Source organism: Saccopteryx leptura, chromosome 3, assembly GCF_036850995.1.
Source record: "Saccopteryx leptura isolate mSacLep1 chromosome 3, mSacLep1_pri_phased_curated, whole genome shotgun sequence".
NCBI lineage: Eukaryota > Metazoa > Chordata > Mammalia > Chiroptera > Emballonuridae > Saccopteryx > Saccopteryx leptura.
The window spans coordinates 336531511-336547196 of NC_089505.1; the positions used below are offsets into that span (position 1 = coordinate 336531511).

A 15686-nucleotide genomic window follows, 5' to 3' on the forward strand; every position below is an offset into this window, starting at 1 on the left:
CCTTAGGGATAGCCTTTCATGTACTATAAAATCAAGTTAGAAGAAGAAATGCTGTGAAAACCGTGTTATTTTGCCTTCTCAGCACATGTGACTGACATCTACATATATGTGTGTTATAGATACACTTTATACTCATATTATGTATTTAAAATACATTTTTATTAAATATAATATATTTATACACATATACATATATATATTTAAAAAACTAAATTTACTACAAGATGCTACCCAGAATACATGGTAAATGGAATCTTTATACCTATAACTATATCTATTTTAGAAACCAAAAGTGAGATAATAATGATGACAGTTACTTATAATTTTGAAGGATAAAGTGTAATCCCCGGTCTGCACAATTTAGTGCTCTTTAAGTATGCCAGCTATACCTATGTCTATAGAGTGCTTTATTTTACTCTCCATAATTTTAAAAAGGACAGAAGACTAAGTCCTGAACCTGAGCTTCTTATATGGCTATTAATATTAATAACCTAGAAATGATTTGCTATCTAGTTCAGGTAGACAATACATCTGTGAGTTAACAGATTTCTTTTTAAGCTGTTAAAATAATGTGCCAGTAGGCTTTTCTATGCCCTTCTCACCTGGAACACCCTCTAACAGAAATGAGATCATCTGCCAGCGCCCTTATATGTAGCAGCTGTATTATTGGCAATTCTCATTTAAATAAAGATGTATGTAGTTGTTTTTAACATAATCGTATTAGCTGTGTTTATAAATATTTAAAAATTGGTATTTGTTTTGTTTAAGGTAATAGAGTCCAGATTTGAAATTGCCTCATATCTTAGCTATGCAGCCCAAGGCAGCCTCAAAAAGTCATTTTTCTTCTTGTTTGTTTGGAGCTTTTTGTTTGTTTTTGAAGAGATGACTGTGCCATCTGGTCAATTGTGAAGGAGTTGAACCATTCTGGCGGAATTTCACTAACCCCGTGCTTCCTTAGTACACAGTCAGTCAGTCCAGTAACTTATTACTCATTAATGTGTTCTAGGAATTAGCAAACCGATTTCAAAACAATTGCTTTTGCCCTCTTGCAACTTCTTTACCTTATTAAAATTTTTCAAGCATCAACAGGCTAAAATACAGAAACTAAAGTTGATTAGAATTTATCATACTGAAAAAGCAGGCAAAGACACACTTCTATATAAGTTTTGTAAATGTTACAATTATGACTTTAGGCCCAGTTAAGAGGCAAACATGGACTAGAACTAAATTAGCACTCAAAATTTAGATTTAGACAGTCCTGGGTTCTAATCCCAGCTGGGCTACTTACTGCTGTGGTGACCATGGACAAGGTATTTAACCTCTCTAAACCTCTGTTCCTTATGTGTAATATGGGGATAATACTGATAGCAACCTCCTAAGAATTAAACAATGATGAAGCTCTTAGCTAAGTATGAAGCACAGGGCTCAATGAATGTTAATATTATTGTTGTTACTTTTATAGTCATTGTTAATATCTTCAGGCTAATTTTAAAATAGTGGTTGTAGTCTGCCAAAAAAGAATTCACATAATTTCAGTGCAATTTTTTTTTTGTTTTTTGTAGTTTGCTTTTATGTAGTTTGAAATTTTTCAGTTACAGTAATTGACTTCTTTACCCTTTCATGAATTAGGTCTGCAGAAAATGTGCCAAAGACATTTGAGTAAACCAACAGTTGGAAAATCATAAACTGGCTTCTTACACCTCATAAATCATATCTTGATTTCATTTAGTTATTGTGACTTTAAGAGAAGGATTGAATTACATGTCTCTTTAGAATTAAAGGTTTTGTTAATGTCCCTGGAAGGGCTTAGCATTAACCTGTGACTTTAATGTCATAATGATCACAACTTGAACATTTATCTGAAAATTTAGCTGCTGGGAACATTTCTTGCTGACCTATAATGTGAAATGAAATGATTGCTTTGACAGGAATCAGCAAGTAAATAGGTCTATTAAATGAGAGGCACTCTAGTGTATCACTCAATGAGAGTTGTGCCGAGAAAGTTAAATAAGAAGTGACCCAGCCAGTGGGGGAAACTAATGTATGGGTAAGTTATTGAAACAAAAATCAGTAATTTTCTCTTGGTCCTTTGATGCAAACAACTAAATTTTTTTGTGTTTTAATTTCCTTATCTCTAAAATGGGTATAATATTTGTTTTTATAGTTTAATGTTTAATCTGAGCTCCAAATGATACAATATTTATGAAATGGCTGAAATTATGCAACATTATTCAGCTGTAAATTGGGACTTCTGTAATTATTAATAGTAAAAGGGAGAGCTTAATAGACTCCTTTTTGGACATGAGGAAAATATTAGTGTCCTGGCCCTTTTGACACCATTTTAACTAGTATTTACTTAAGATGAATGAAAAATGGGAGGAATCATTTAAAGCCACTGGTTTGGCTTTAATATTACAGAACCCAGACTTTGCTCAGAAGAAAAGAGGCTTGCATTTGGGATTCAGCTGACCTTCCTTGGGTATATATGCTACATTTTAGCACCCTATATTTACTTGCACTGAATTTTAATCACATATTGTCTTGCAAAACATCTAAAACCCACATTAGAATTTAACATGAAAACAACCAAATAGGAAAGTTATCAAGAACATGACAGAATAGCCTAGAAAATAAATTGAAAGGAATTTATTGAGGTGATATTTCATATATCACCTGCCTTAGCATCATTAAGTATAGACAATACATTTCCTTTTAGCAAGATATGGAAAATTTGGTTCTAAAAGTCAGAGCGGATAGACACTGGTGATCACACATCCCGGCAGCCACTTTAATCCTTTCCTCTTCCTATGGGCCACAGACTTGGGGTGTCAAAGCAGGAAATCTCTTCTCCTTCCCGTCACATCTTATGAGATGCAGAATACAGAGCATGGGAAAAGCACTAATGGAGTTAATCAAATGCCTGGATATCAACAAAGAGATGATGGCTCTTAACCTGTATCCAGGGCAATTTAGAATTGGTTTCTTGGTTGATTTTGCTGTCCTGACATTGAATTGTTACCTTGTTTTATAGATCTAGGTTCTTTCATAATTTAATTTTCATGCATTGTAGAAGCCTGGTTGATTACATTTGCTTCTGTGGCTATATTTTAAAAAAGAAAAAGAAAAATGTAGCCATTAAAACTAAGACTTATAAAAGAAAAATATAAGAAGTTCAGCAAGCCCACAGGCTTTGCCTTTTACATGTCCAGGGGTAAGAAGGTGACTATTCTGGTAATGAATTGTACTTCCAGCCATTGAGCATAACCAAAACCAAGCACAACCATGGCCTCTTGGGAGATTTAACAATATCACTTTCCAAGATAGAGAAAAATAGATCTACTAAAATACATCCTCCCAAAATGCTTTCTTTTAAATTTTATTCAGGATCTATAAAGAAACACATGTGTGTAGTCTTGCCTGGGCATAAAAGGATTAAGCTTAAGGACCATCTAAGAACATCTTGCCAGTGAAGTGAAAGAGAAGGGAGGAGAACAGGGAATCTCTAAGCCCTCACCAACTGGCCTGGCTCCTCGTTAGGTAGTCTCTCTCTCCCTACTGTGGCTCGCTGTGAACTCTGCTTCATCTTCGTGACTACCCCCCAAAAAAGCTGTGTGAAATTGCAATCCTGATGCATTCAACATGTTGTTTTATAAATTATTTTAAAGTGTCATTTCAATCTCTTTGTATAAAGGATGACATTCCCATATACTTTTGTAAAGAGTCTCTGACTACTAGTTTAAAAAACGGAAAGGGATCTACTTCGGCTTGCAGATTAGTTACTTTCTTGCAGAGTATTTACTTACTGTATGTGACCCAAATATTTCTAAGGGTAAGAATGTAATTTTGATAATTATCAAAACCAAAGTGCAGGGAAGTTGTCAAGTCTATAGTTTATCCTAGCCAACAAGTATTAAATTGGAAAGTAACTCTATGGACTGGTATTTCAAACATCAATTATTACTACTTTAAAAATGAAATACAAATAAGCTTACTAGATTTTCAGATAAATTGGGTATAATTTTAAATAATAAGCAATACTTTTTGTTTTTTACCTTTTATATTCCTCTGGTTTGTGTGGTTAAACACAAGTTTCAAGAACTCTCCACCATGGCAAAATTGTGTCTTGACAGTGCTCCATGTTTAAGTTAGCACCCATTTTCCACAGTAATGTAAAAAATAAGTGTATCATGAGAAAATTGAATCTATGAGTCAAAAACATTACTGTGACTGTAGTTATTTATATTTTTCCGCAACAGAAACTGCCAGGGAAAATAACTAGTAGACTCACCTCTCTTTCTGCCCATCCTTAGACAATCCACCTGTAGAGGTATTTTGAGCACAAAGGTGGCCAAGAGAAAGTAGACAGAGGCATGGATTATTAACTCCACTGTAAACCTGCAGTTGATAAAAGTAACTGTTACCAAGGGGTGAGTGAAGAAGAAAAGGATGTTGGTGCAGTCTAGTCTAGTCCTCTTTTTAATGGATATTTAGCTTTCAAATGAAGAGATTCTAATGGCACCACGCTTTTAAAATTCAATCTTCTTTATTCATATGGCAAAAGAAAACTTTTTTTCTCTGTGGTAGGTAACACTTAGAAGTATCTGAGGTAAAAGATACCTCTAAGGTAACGACTTCATTATATATTCAGTGTTACATCACTATTAAAATGAGGAAATTACCACTGAAATCTGTGTGAAAATGTCTTTTTGTTGGTAAGATCTTAACTTAGTTATGAAAAAGGATTATCCTGCCACATAGTAGAACAAACCAGGGTAATAAGAAAGCCTACAAAGTTGGTAGCATTCAGCTATTCTGTACCAGCTTGGACAACAAATTTTTATGTAAAGTCGAAGATTGCAAAGAAAATAAACTAGTTCATTTTCAAAGTTTTTGTTTTGATTTGGGCACGAGTTGTATTTATAGACAGTAATTCCGATGTTAAGCAAAGACATACTTAACTCTGCATATTTGCTAAGGGTTAAAAAAAATAATAATAATAAGCAGAACTGCAGGCTCAGCTTCAGAGGAAGACCTTCCAAGCAGTTAAGTTTAGTGAAGAAGAGCGAGGTAATCTGGAAGCAGGAAGAAACGGTCAGACTCAAAGTCTCTGTGAAAGCCAGCAATACCTTCCTTCATCCAGCTGGGAATGGACTTGACACTTTCTCAGTCTTGTCTTTGGTTGTTTCATGTGGGAGGATATGATGAAGTATTTTTATTTTTGGAGTTTTTGAAGGCCAGGTCAACCCAGAAGAAAAAAAAATATTATAACTTTATAGAGTTGCAATATTTTTCTTATTGAAGTGAATTCTGGCTGACTTTGAACAAGATTTATGGCTATGAGCAGTTTGTCATTTTTCTTTCCCCTTTTCCACATTCTGTTACTCCCAATAAGATAAGACTTTACCCTGTTTCTTAGGCTTAGAGATAAATGTGCTCATCAATATTGGGTGGACCTTATTTTTAAGAGCTTCCTGTATTCAAATAAATAGGTGTTTGCAAAGTATGGAGTAGAAAACCAGCAAAGTCTCACGGAGCTTCCGGTATGAAACAGTCATCCTTATTTGTCACTCCATTTCTAGTATATTCACACACTCCTTTCATCTTCATTTATCTGGTGCCTTCTCAGCTGAATTGACCCAGAGGAATGTGTAATATGAATCCTATTTTCTAGACCTAATGGTGAAATTCAGAAGAAGTTAAGTTGAAGACAATACCAGAAGTCTAGAAGTCATACCTCTCATCATCTAGCCATTAGAATATAAGAGACTAAATAGTGGCTTGCAAACATGAACTATTTCTCTGGGATTCTGACATATCTTTCTGCTACCACTGCTGCTTCCAAAGACTTTAGGAATATCTAAAGTAGAATTTTTAGCCAAAACTGGGAGATTAATCACTGGCCCTCTCACATATTCAATATCCATCAACTGTGCAACCTTCATTTCTCTGGATAGTCCTAATTTCAATTATTCTGTTCTTTCAGCCCTAGAAATACAGCTGTACTTTTAAACTAGTTGTGTATTAATCAAACCAATAATATCATTAAGCCAGTAATATTTTGTTGGGTAATAGTCATTGAAATTTTGGCTTTCTTGGATATATTTTCTGGACTTTTACATTTTCTTTATTCTTATTCTGCTGCTAACTACTGCCAGTTTCTTTATTTTATGTCTAAGTCATATCACCCTGTAATTGCCCTAATGCAGACCTCTGGGTTGGGTGCCAGGTGGCCAGGTCCTCTAACTTCTGCTAAAAGAGAGGCAACCTGCAAAGACCCATCTCCTCTACTTGTAAAAGCCCATTCACATGATCAGAATTTGTTCTTTCCCCCAGACTGTACCTTGATGAAGGTAGGATATCACATAACCTTTTAAAGTACTTTTTTCTCTCCCTGTTAATTTTTATAAATGCTGTGTAGTTTTATTTTACAACTCTGAATAAATTATAGGTCCATTTATGTGCTAAGGCTCATCCTAAAGATGATCATCCTCCAGTACTTAAAAATATATGTATATGTACATGTACACGTATATAAGTATGTGTGTATGCAGGTAAGATTTTTGTCTTTGAATTTCCTGTGTGTTGTTTCTTTGTTTTGTTCACTTTGTCGGACAATTTGGGCCCTGGCTGGTTTGCTCAGTGGTAGAGCATCTGCCAGTGTGTGGAAGTCCTGGGTTTGATTCCTGGTCAGCGTACACAGGAAAAGCCACCATCTGCTTCCCCCCCGCCATATCCCTCTCTCTCTTCTCCTCCCACAGCCATAGCTCGAATGGAGCAAAATTGGTTCCCGGCACTGAGGATGGCTCTGTGGCCTCTCCTTAGGTGCTAAAATAGCTTAGTTGCCAAGAAACGGAGCATGGCCCTGGATAGGCAGAGCATCACCAGTAGGGGGCTTGCTGGGTGGATCCCAGTAGGCCTACATGCAGGAGTCTATCTCTGCCTCCCTGCCTCCCACTTAATAAAAAAACAGACAGACAGACATTTTGAAGCTCTTCTATGTCAGTACATCAGATTCACTTTTTTTAATAGCATAGTGGGTTTTTTTGTACAAAATATATTGGGATGGCATTGATTAATAAGGTATCTTTCAAGTGTACAGTTCTATAATACATTGTCTGTATATTTCACTGTGTGCCTACCACCCAAAGTTTAGTCTCCTTCATCACCATATAGTTGGCCTCCTTTACCCTCCACCACCTTTCCCTCTAATAACCACTATACTGTTGTCTGTGGGGTTTGTTGTTTGTTTGTTCATTTGTTGCTTTCTGTTTTATATCCCACATATAAGTGAAATCATATGATTCTTGTTCTTTTCAGTGTGACTTATTTCACTACTCTCTAGTACAGTGGTTCTCAAAGTGTGTGCCAGGGCGCACTGGTGCACCCTAGAAGATTTCCAGGTGTGCCCTATCGTATTCCAGAGAAATATGTTCCTGTTGGGGACCAAGAAGCCAACAGGGTTTTTAGAGTTTAGATTTGGGGGGGGGGGCAGAGGTGTGGGGAATTGGCTGTAAGCTGATAGTCTGCCCAACCCCCCACCTCACTTGTTCTGTGAAGTTGCAAAAGGCTGTTAAGCTGTGGTGCTGGATTGTTTACACTACCCCCCATGTTCCCCCAGAACACTGGAGGCAGGTTTCTTCTATCCTTTGTTTGGTGTAAAATTAAGATGATCTGTATGGTGGGGGTTTTCTGCACTCAACACAATTAAGAGTAAAAAGAGAGAAATTCTTCAATGTATTGATGAGGAAATGAGAGTTTGCCTTTCAAATATATGCCCAAATATTGAAGAAATTGCTAGGACACATCAGGCTCATGTTTCTCATAAACACAAGAATGAAAAAAATACATTTGTGACAGGACCTGCCAAATTTACTAAATCTTACTAAGAATGTATCTATATATATAAAAAGATAACTTTTTTGTTATTTTTAAATTTTTAACCCCTCTTTTTTACAAATTCTAAAAAGCGTATCTCAAAAAAAATAACATAAAATTGTTTTTTAATGTCAGAATAAATTTAATTTTGTTTTATTTATTTTGTTTAATTACCATAAAAGCACGCTTGGACTTTATATTTTTTCTTTAATATTTGACTTAATTATTATAACATATTTCTCAGAAATTTGTATATAGTGCATCTACAGTTATTTGTAGGATTTTAAATGTGCCCCAACTTCAAAAAGTTTGAGAACCACTGCTCTAGTATGATACTCTCTATATCTATTCGTTTTGTTGCAAATGGCAGTATTTCATTTTTCTTATGGCTGAGTAGTATTCCATTGTATACACACCACTTCTCATCCAATCATCCATCAAAGAGCTAAGTTGTTTCCATTTCTTGGCTACTGTGAATAATCACAGTATAAGCATAAATTATTTTACCATTTTTCTATTTATTTATATTTTTAAATTCAAAATATACCACAGTCAATTTATTTGGAGATTCATTTATGTATTTTTAAGTATTGCTTTCAGGTAACGTCCTATAGTTCATCTTTCTAATTACATGAATGGATATTTAGAATTTCGGTAGGCACTCATTCAGCTCCCTCCCCCATTCATGCAAAAATGTTGTATTTACACTCTTATCCACCAAACATGGGAGAACCTATATATGCTCTATAAAAAATATTATCAATCTTCTTTATTTATGCTAATTTGATTAATGAAAAATTATATTTTTTGTTTTAATTTTGATTTTTCTATCTTTGATAAAACAGTGCTCTCCAGAAGAATTAAAGAGCTAAAAGTAAAAACAAAATCTTAAAAATACTTCAAGAAACTACAGGATAATATATAATCACCTATGGATATATTTATAAATAAAACTTAATAGATTTTTTTTACCACATCTATAAAATAATATGCAAGCAACAAGCATCAGAATATAGTTAAAAGATAACTAACATACCAATTGGAAACATTCGCTACACATGGCCAAGAAAATATTAACACCCACAATATAGTATATATGGAGCTCCTACAATTTAGTAAGAAAAAGGATCCAATAGAAATATGGATAAATAAATATTTTGAAAATGAGAAATTCTGAATTGTCAATAATAAATGAAAATATGCTAACCTGCTTTCTTTTTAACTATTAACAATATAAAATAGCTTTACAATTATGTCAATACATATAGATCCTATTCTTTTTTTCTTTTTTTTTTATATGTGCCCATCTTCTTTATCTAATCTTCTATTTTTTTTTACAGTGATTAAAGCCTTTAAGCAAACTCTTGGCCAATACAGCAAGAATCTATAAAAGAGTGCTGTCCTTAACATGTTCACCAAGTTCAAGTTGGCCCCAACACCATGCCAAATCCATGGAAAATGCCACCCAACCCCAGTTCAGTCTGTTAGGAGCTGTCACAAGGAGCAGGAGTCCAGGAAAAGTCCACATCCAGGAAAAGTCTGCATGGCACTGGAATTGTTGTCACAATTCTGTACTTTGCAGCTCACGTCCAAGTCCCAGTGGCAGCTGCCTCTAGCTGGTAATGATTCAGGTAGACTGGAAAAGCCATCTGCAGCATGTGTGGATATAGAGCTTCTATTCTCCTCTGTCTGGAGAGATGAGACAGGTTGCTTTTCCCTGGAGCTCTGCGACTGTGGCTTGGTAAAGAGAACCTTGGGATACACTAAGCTGGGTGGCAAAGGTAGATTCATAATAGAAGTTGGCAAAAGGGGGAAAGAGAACTCTAAATTAGGAGTAGGTCCCAACCTGAAATATGAGTGGGACATTGAGGTAGGAGGAATAAAGGAAACACTATATATTATTAAACAAAGCAGCAGAAAATAGGACTATCAACACCCACAACAGAGATCTTTGAGGGAAGAATAAAAAACCTGACTATTCAGGCAAGACATAGTTAATTGGCCCTTGTGCAAATGAGATCAGTTTACCTGCTTCTTGGAAGAAATACCCTAGGCTTGTCCACAGTGTCGTAGATGGGGCTGATGGCCCTGGGCACCTTCAGCCTTCAGTGGCAAACCCCAGCATTCTGGGCAAGGTTAGGTCATAGGTGGCTGGAGCAGGGCTGGAAGAGACTGAACCCTCCCTTAGAGGAGCGAGGGGGAAGCCTACCTTCCAGTGTCCCTGTTTCCTCACAGCAGAGGCATGTAAGTCTGGCAGACTTTAGCTCAATGATCTTCCTTTCCACTATTGAAGCAGGACCCAGATGGCATCCTATGAGACCCCTTTGGGGCGTTGGAGCCTTTAAGGGCGTGTCCTAAAAGCTGGTAGTTCCCCTTATCTCTATTGGGCTTTTTCTGCCTCTAGGTATCTTAAAAGCCATGCTCAGAAGATCTCGCTGAGGGGTTTGAGGATCCCCATCTGCCTATATAAATCTTTTCCATATATTTGGAGCTATTTGGAAAAAGACAAAACAGTGTTATTAGCTGTAGATCCTATTCTTTAAATAATTGTATGGATTGCCTTCTGTTATTTAACATTAATCTATTGATGGACATCTAGGTTGTTTTCTACTTTTTGCTATGATTAACAGTTCTATGATGAGTGTGTGTGTGTGTGTTATACAGACATCAATTATTTTAGTCTTAGCCTTTTTGATAGGTAAAAAATTCTACTTATTTTAAATATATATTTTTATTATTGCTATGATATTTTATCCTTAAATGTTTATATGCTGTTTTTCATTTATTTATTACTTATTAGTTTTCTTTAATAACTACTTATCTATGCTCATTTTTCTATTAATATAAAATATTGTTAAAATTGACATTAATAGAAAATATTTTATATTGATATTAATAGGAAATTGGGTACAGGATAAATAAGCAGTTACTAAATAAAGCAAGTTAATCACCTAAGGATATATTTATACATAACACTGTATTCCTTATATTTTTTTTTCTGTCATACAAATTTGGATATCTGATTTCTATATCTTGTTTTACTTATCATACTAAGTTTTACTTGCCTTTTCTTACATATATTAACATTTCTACATCATTTGGAATTCACCTCTGTACATTAGTTAGTTACTTATATCTGTTTTTTGTTTTTTCTGTTAAATTATATTTCTCTCTCTAGATTGTATTCTTCAAAATAAAGAATTATGTCTCCTTATATATAGGTTTGACACCACCACCTACTTTATAATAACAGCTTCTTGATGATGACTATCTAGGTGAGGCCCTAGATGCAGACCCTCAGGTCCTGGCAGGTGACATCAGTCCTACAAACTGATTAGATCCTCCCAGAGCACACATTTGCCATCCCTTCACCAGACTTGATCATTATATTAAAAAGAGAAAATAGTATAGTGTTACTATGTAGTGGATATACTATGCATATTCTCACTGCTTTAAATTCACTGATCATATAAAAATAAGAAGAATGCACTAGTTTAATGTTTGATCTTTACCACATAGATCTAACGTCATGATCAATTGCTTTCAGTATTTTCTTTGAAATTACATAAAGGTTCGTATGTGCCAAATTTCATAAGGATCACATGATAGGGTCAGGAAATACAAATTCCAAGGCAGAATTTATATGCCCAGTTCACATATGACAGTAATACTATGTAACCATATGTTGAATATAATACACTGTATGTAAATGCTATTCTTGAAAGCAACCCAATCAATAAAACCTAAAATAACACTTTAATAACACATTTCAAATCAACTGAAAAGGGAATAGATGGACTCTATGGCAAGAACATCCCTATAAAATTGACATTCAGAGGCTATTAAAACTCAGAGAGTAAAACAATCTTGAAATTAAAGAAAAACTGTGAATATTTAGAAGTTTTTTAAAACCCTACGACATTGTGTGCCAAGATACAACAGTCGTTTTTATTTAAAGAGCTATTTCAATAAAAACTGGCTTGCTAAACATTGAAAAGAAAATTCGATGTCATGCATTTGCTAAAAAATGTTTTTAAAAATATATACAATATTAACCAGAAAATATGTTTTTAAAAAAAGTATACAGTATTTAATAGAAAAAGTTAAACCAGAAAAAGTCAAGTTTTAGTCATAATTGAGACTATTAAAAGATTGACCAATTTTTATCATTAAAGAAGGTTATGGGAAAGCTACTGAAGTTAACTTCAAAAGCCTAGCAGTAAAAAGTGATTGTAATGTCAGTAAAACTCTGAAACAGATCAAATAACCCTTAAGTAGTACTAATCCACTTCTTCTTTGAACATGTATATGCTTTTTTAAGCTGAAAAGGTTGTACTTTTTTTCTTTAATTTGTTTCCAGCATCCCATTTTAAAAAGAAAAGAAAAGAAAGAACTCCAGCTATTCAATTGTTAACAGTCGGCAGCAGCTCAGAGTACAGAAACTTTACCTTCACTCAGAGATGATATGAGTTAAGATTCAAAATGTCTTTTCTTTATGGGCCTGGTTCTGCAAAACATGGTGTCATCTTTTCAGCTTGTACAAAGAGAGCTTCTGTTTGTCCATATAAATACTTGTTTATACTAACGAATATACTGTATGTATAAAATGAATCAATGAAGGTTATATACAGTAACTACCCCTTTTTCTTTGTCAGCTGAAACTTACAACAAAGTGAGATGTTTGTGATGTAATTGACATTTTTAATTTCAATTTTGTTACTTCAGACCCTGGGAAGACTCTGCCTGAAGCCCTTGATTACTGCACAGTTTGGCTACAGACGGTACCTGGAGAAATAGACAGCAAAAGTGGTATTCCACCTTCCCTTGTGATGCTACAAATTAAAGACTTTCTTAATGGACCAGGTAAGAAAGTCATAATTCAAATGTATGTACTTTTTCTTTCATGAGAATGTGTGAACACATACATAGGGTCTGTTAGTAATCTTGATATTCTTTGCCAAAATGAGTGGTTCATTTGTTTTCTAAATGTGTGCCCATTATAGAGATCAAAAGGTGAATATTAATATAAAACTTACCTTTAGTCTTAACAAAGAATAATTGACTGGAAGCCAAAGACTCAAGAGTTTACTTCTACCTTTTCTAATAATTAACTGTGTGACCTTTAAGCAGTTGATATAATCTTCTATTTCCCTTACCTGTAAATGAAAAGAATAAAACAGATTGATGGGTAAATAGATGGGTTGCTGGGTATGTGGATGGATGGATGGATGGATGGATGGATGGATGGATGGATGGATGGATGGATGGATAACACACATGATATACATACGTAGTGTACACAGACAAATTGCTTAGCAAAGTACTTGAAATATATTAATGCCTAGTTTTAGTTAGATACAGATACCAAAGTATATTGAATGCTTATTATTTCTCAAACACTAAATGTTCTACACACTCTTATAATCCAAGGAGTAGGCACTATAATTATCTCTATTTTATGAATAAGGAAAAGTGATGGGAATTGTCCAAGGTCATAGAGGAAGATGATCTACTTAAACCCAGGTCTTTATGACTTCCAAAACCTAGATCACTTCTTTACTATACTAATTTTAGCATAACTAAAGATTTGTTTTCTATTCCCCTTATCCTCCTCCCCTCTTTCTTTTTCCTGCTGTTTCTTCTTCCTTCACCTCATGTTCTGCCTTCTCTTATTTTTACCTCACCTTGAGATTTTAGCAATTTATTTAATAGAAAGTACTACATTTCAGGGCTGTTTTTTGTTGTTGTTGTTGTTGTTGTTATTTTATACTTACAGTGCTTTAAATCATATTAATCATCAAAAGAATATTCGTTTTTTCATGAAGAATAAAACAATGACAGTACTCTGAAAGGCATGCATTTTAATGAGTGAATAAAATCCTGCGTGGTGTGGTTAAGTGTGTGTTCTGTGGCATGCCAAGGCACTTTTGATCCATCACGAAGATGGAGAAGGTGGCCTGTCACCATGTCTGGAGTAAACAGCCTGAAGCCACCAACACTGGCCCTTTCGCTTAGTTCTCTTAAGTATGTTTCTCTGTTGACGGGATTTTAAATTACAGACATCTGAAGAACTATTTCTAATCATTTTATGTATCTAGACATGGTTTTAAATACTTAAAAGAAAGCTAGAAGTTGATAATGAAGGCTAAGGGAGTCATTAAAGTGGAAGAAGCCTTTGGGGTAAGGTAATGGTGGATTGGGAGGAGCGTGAGTCCTGATACTTGGTTACTGAGTGTGATGTACCATATTTTATTGAATCCAAGCCACCACCAGTTGTAGGAAAAAACATTTTAAAGTCCACTAAGAAAAAAGAAAAATATGTATGCTGTATAAGCTATAATATAGTTCTTTCTTACAACATCAGTTGCAAGACATTTCCTGACTTCTAAGTTGTTCACGTGTAAAAAACTGAACATGTTAAAATGGATGAAATAAGGTAAGATCATAAGGATAGTTAATGGAGAAGTAACTAGGAGATTTGGTTTTACGTCCTTTTTCTCTTTTTTAGTGTCACATTTCTTTTGTTTTTAGGCACACTCTTTTACTCATTTTGGCTAGAAAATTCTCTTCTAGTTTACATTTAATTGATTGGTTTGTATAAGAAATGGGATCTGAAAATCAATGGCACATTGTTTACCATATCTTTATGGCAATCAAATAAATTGAATTAATGAATTAATAAAAAATTTTATGTTTATAATCCTAGAATATAATGTGACTATATAGTAGAAATATTATTTGTAAAAATACTTGCTTTGTGTTTCTTATACTTTTTACATTACAAATTACATATATGCCATTTCTAATCTTATATTTCTTTAATAATGGTGATAATCTATCCAAAGATTCAAATTCTGAAATAAATGAACTGAAATATTTTGCAGCACTTCTTTGTATGCACTTTGAAGCATCTCTGGGGAGCTTGCTAAAATAAAAATGTCAGTTAATAGTCCTGGAAGGTAAGGATGAAATTCTACATCTCACAAACTCCCCAGTGAAGTGGAGGCTGTTGCTCCAGAGATGACACTTTTTGTACCAGGGTTTTTTATTACTCATATACAAAAGAACAAAAAATATATATAATTTTCTTAATACCGTCATTTACAGGTATTGAGGGTCAAATGGCAGATATTTGGGGGCCCAGAAAAGGAGAATGATACAAAGAATGATGATTGGTTTTTCTAAATTGTACTTTTTTTAATGAAAAAATTAAAAACAATCTTTAGTGAGTGGTTTAAGTTCTTCAGAGTCTGAGTGTCTAGTTCTCCTAAGTCTCTTTTAACCAAGAGTACTTTTCTTTCATAAATTATTTAAAAGAAGATTAGTATGAATGACACATCAGCTGCGATGACTTCCAATAAAGCAAAGCACTAACCCTGTGGTTCTCAAACTTTTTGAAGTCGGGGTGCATTTAAAATCCTACAAATAATTGTAGGCACACTATATACAAATTTCTGAGAAATATGTTATAATAATTAAGTCTAATATTAAAGAAAAAATATAAAGTCCAAGTGTGCTTTTCTGATAATTAAAAAAAATAAATAAGACAAATTAAATTTATTCTGACATTAAAAATATTTTTATGTTACATTTTTTCTCTTTTCTTTCTTATTTTTATTAATTTTAATGCAGTGACATTGATAAATCAGGGTACATATGTTTCGATAAAACATCTCCAGATTATTTTGACATTTGATTATGCTCCGTAGCCCTCACCCAAAGTCAAATTGTCTTCAGTCACCTTCTATCTGGTTTTCTTTGTGCCCCGCCCCTCCCCCCACTCCCTCTCTCTCCTTCCTCATTCCCTTCCC

At 34.3% G+C, this 15686-nt stretch overlaps 1 protein-coding gene across 4 annotated transcripts in view; it reads left to right on the plus strand.

Moving 5' to 3' along the window:
• The window catches only part of VPS13B (vacuolar protein sorting 13 homolog B), an 887459-nt gene that overhangs the window by 650985 nt on the left and 220788 nt on the right, over positions 1-15686 (plus strand). For all 4 annotated transcript variants that reach the window (XM_066379210.1, XM_066379212.1, XM_066379209.1 and 1 more), the window contains exon 35: positions 12601-12738. In XM_066379210.1, the coding sequence (XP_066235307.1) occupies positions 12601-12738 (138 nt within the window). The remainder of the gene's footprint in view (positions 1-12600; positions 12739-15686) is intronic.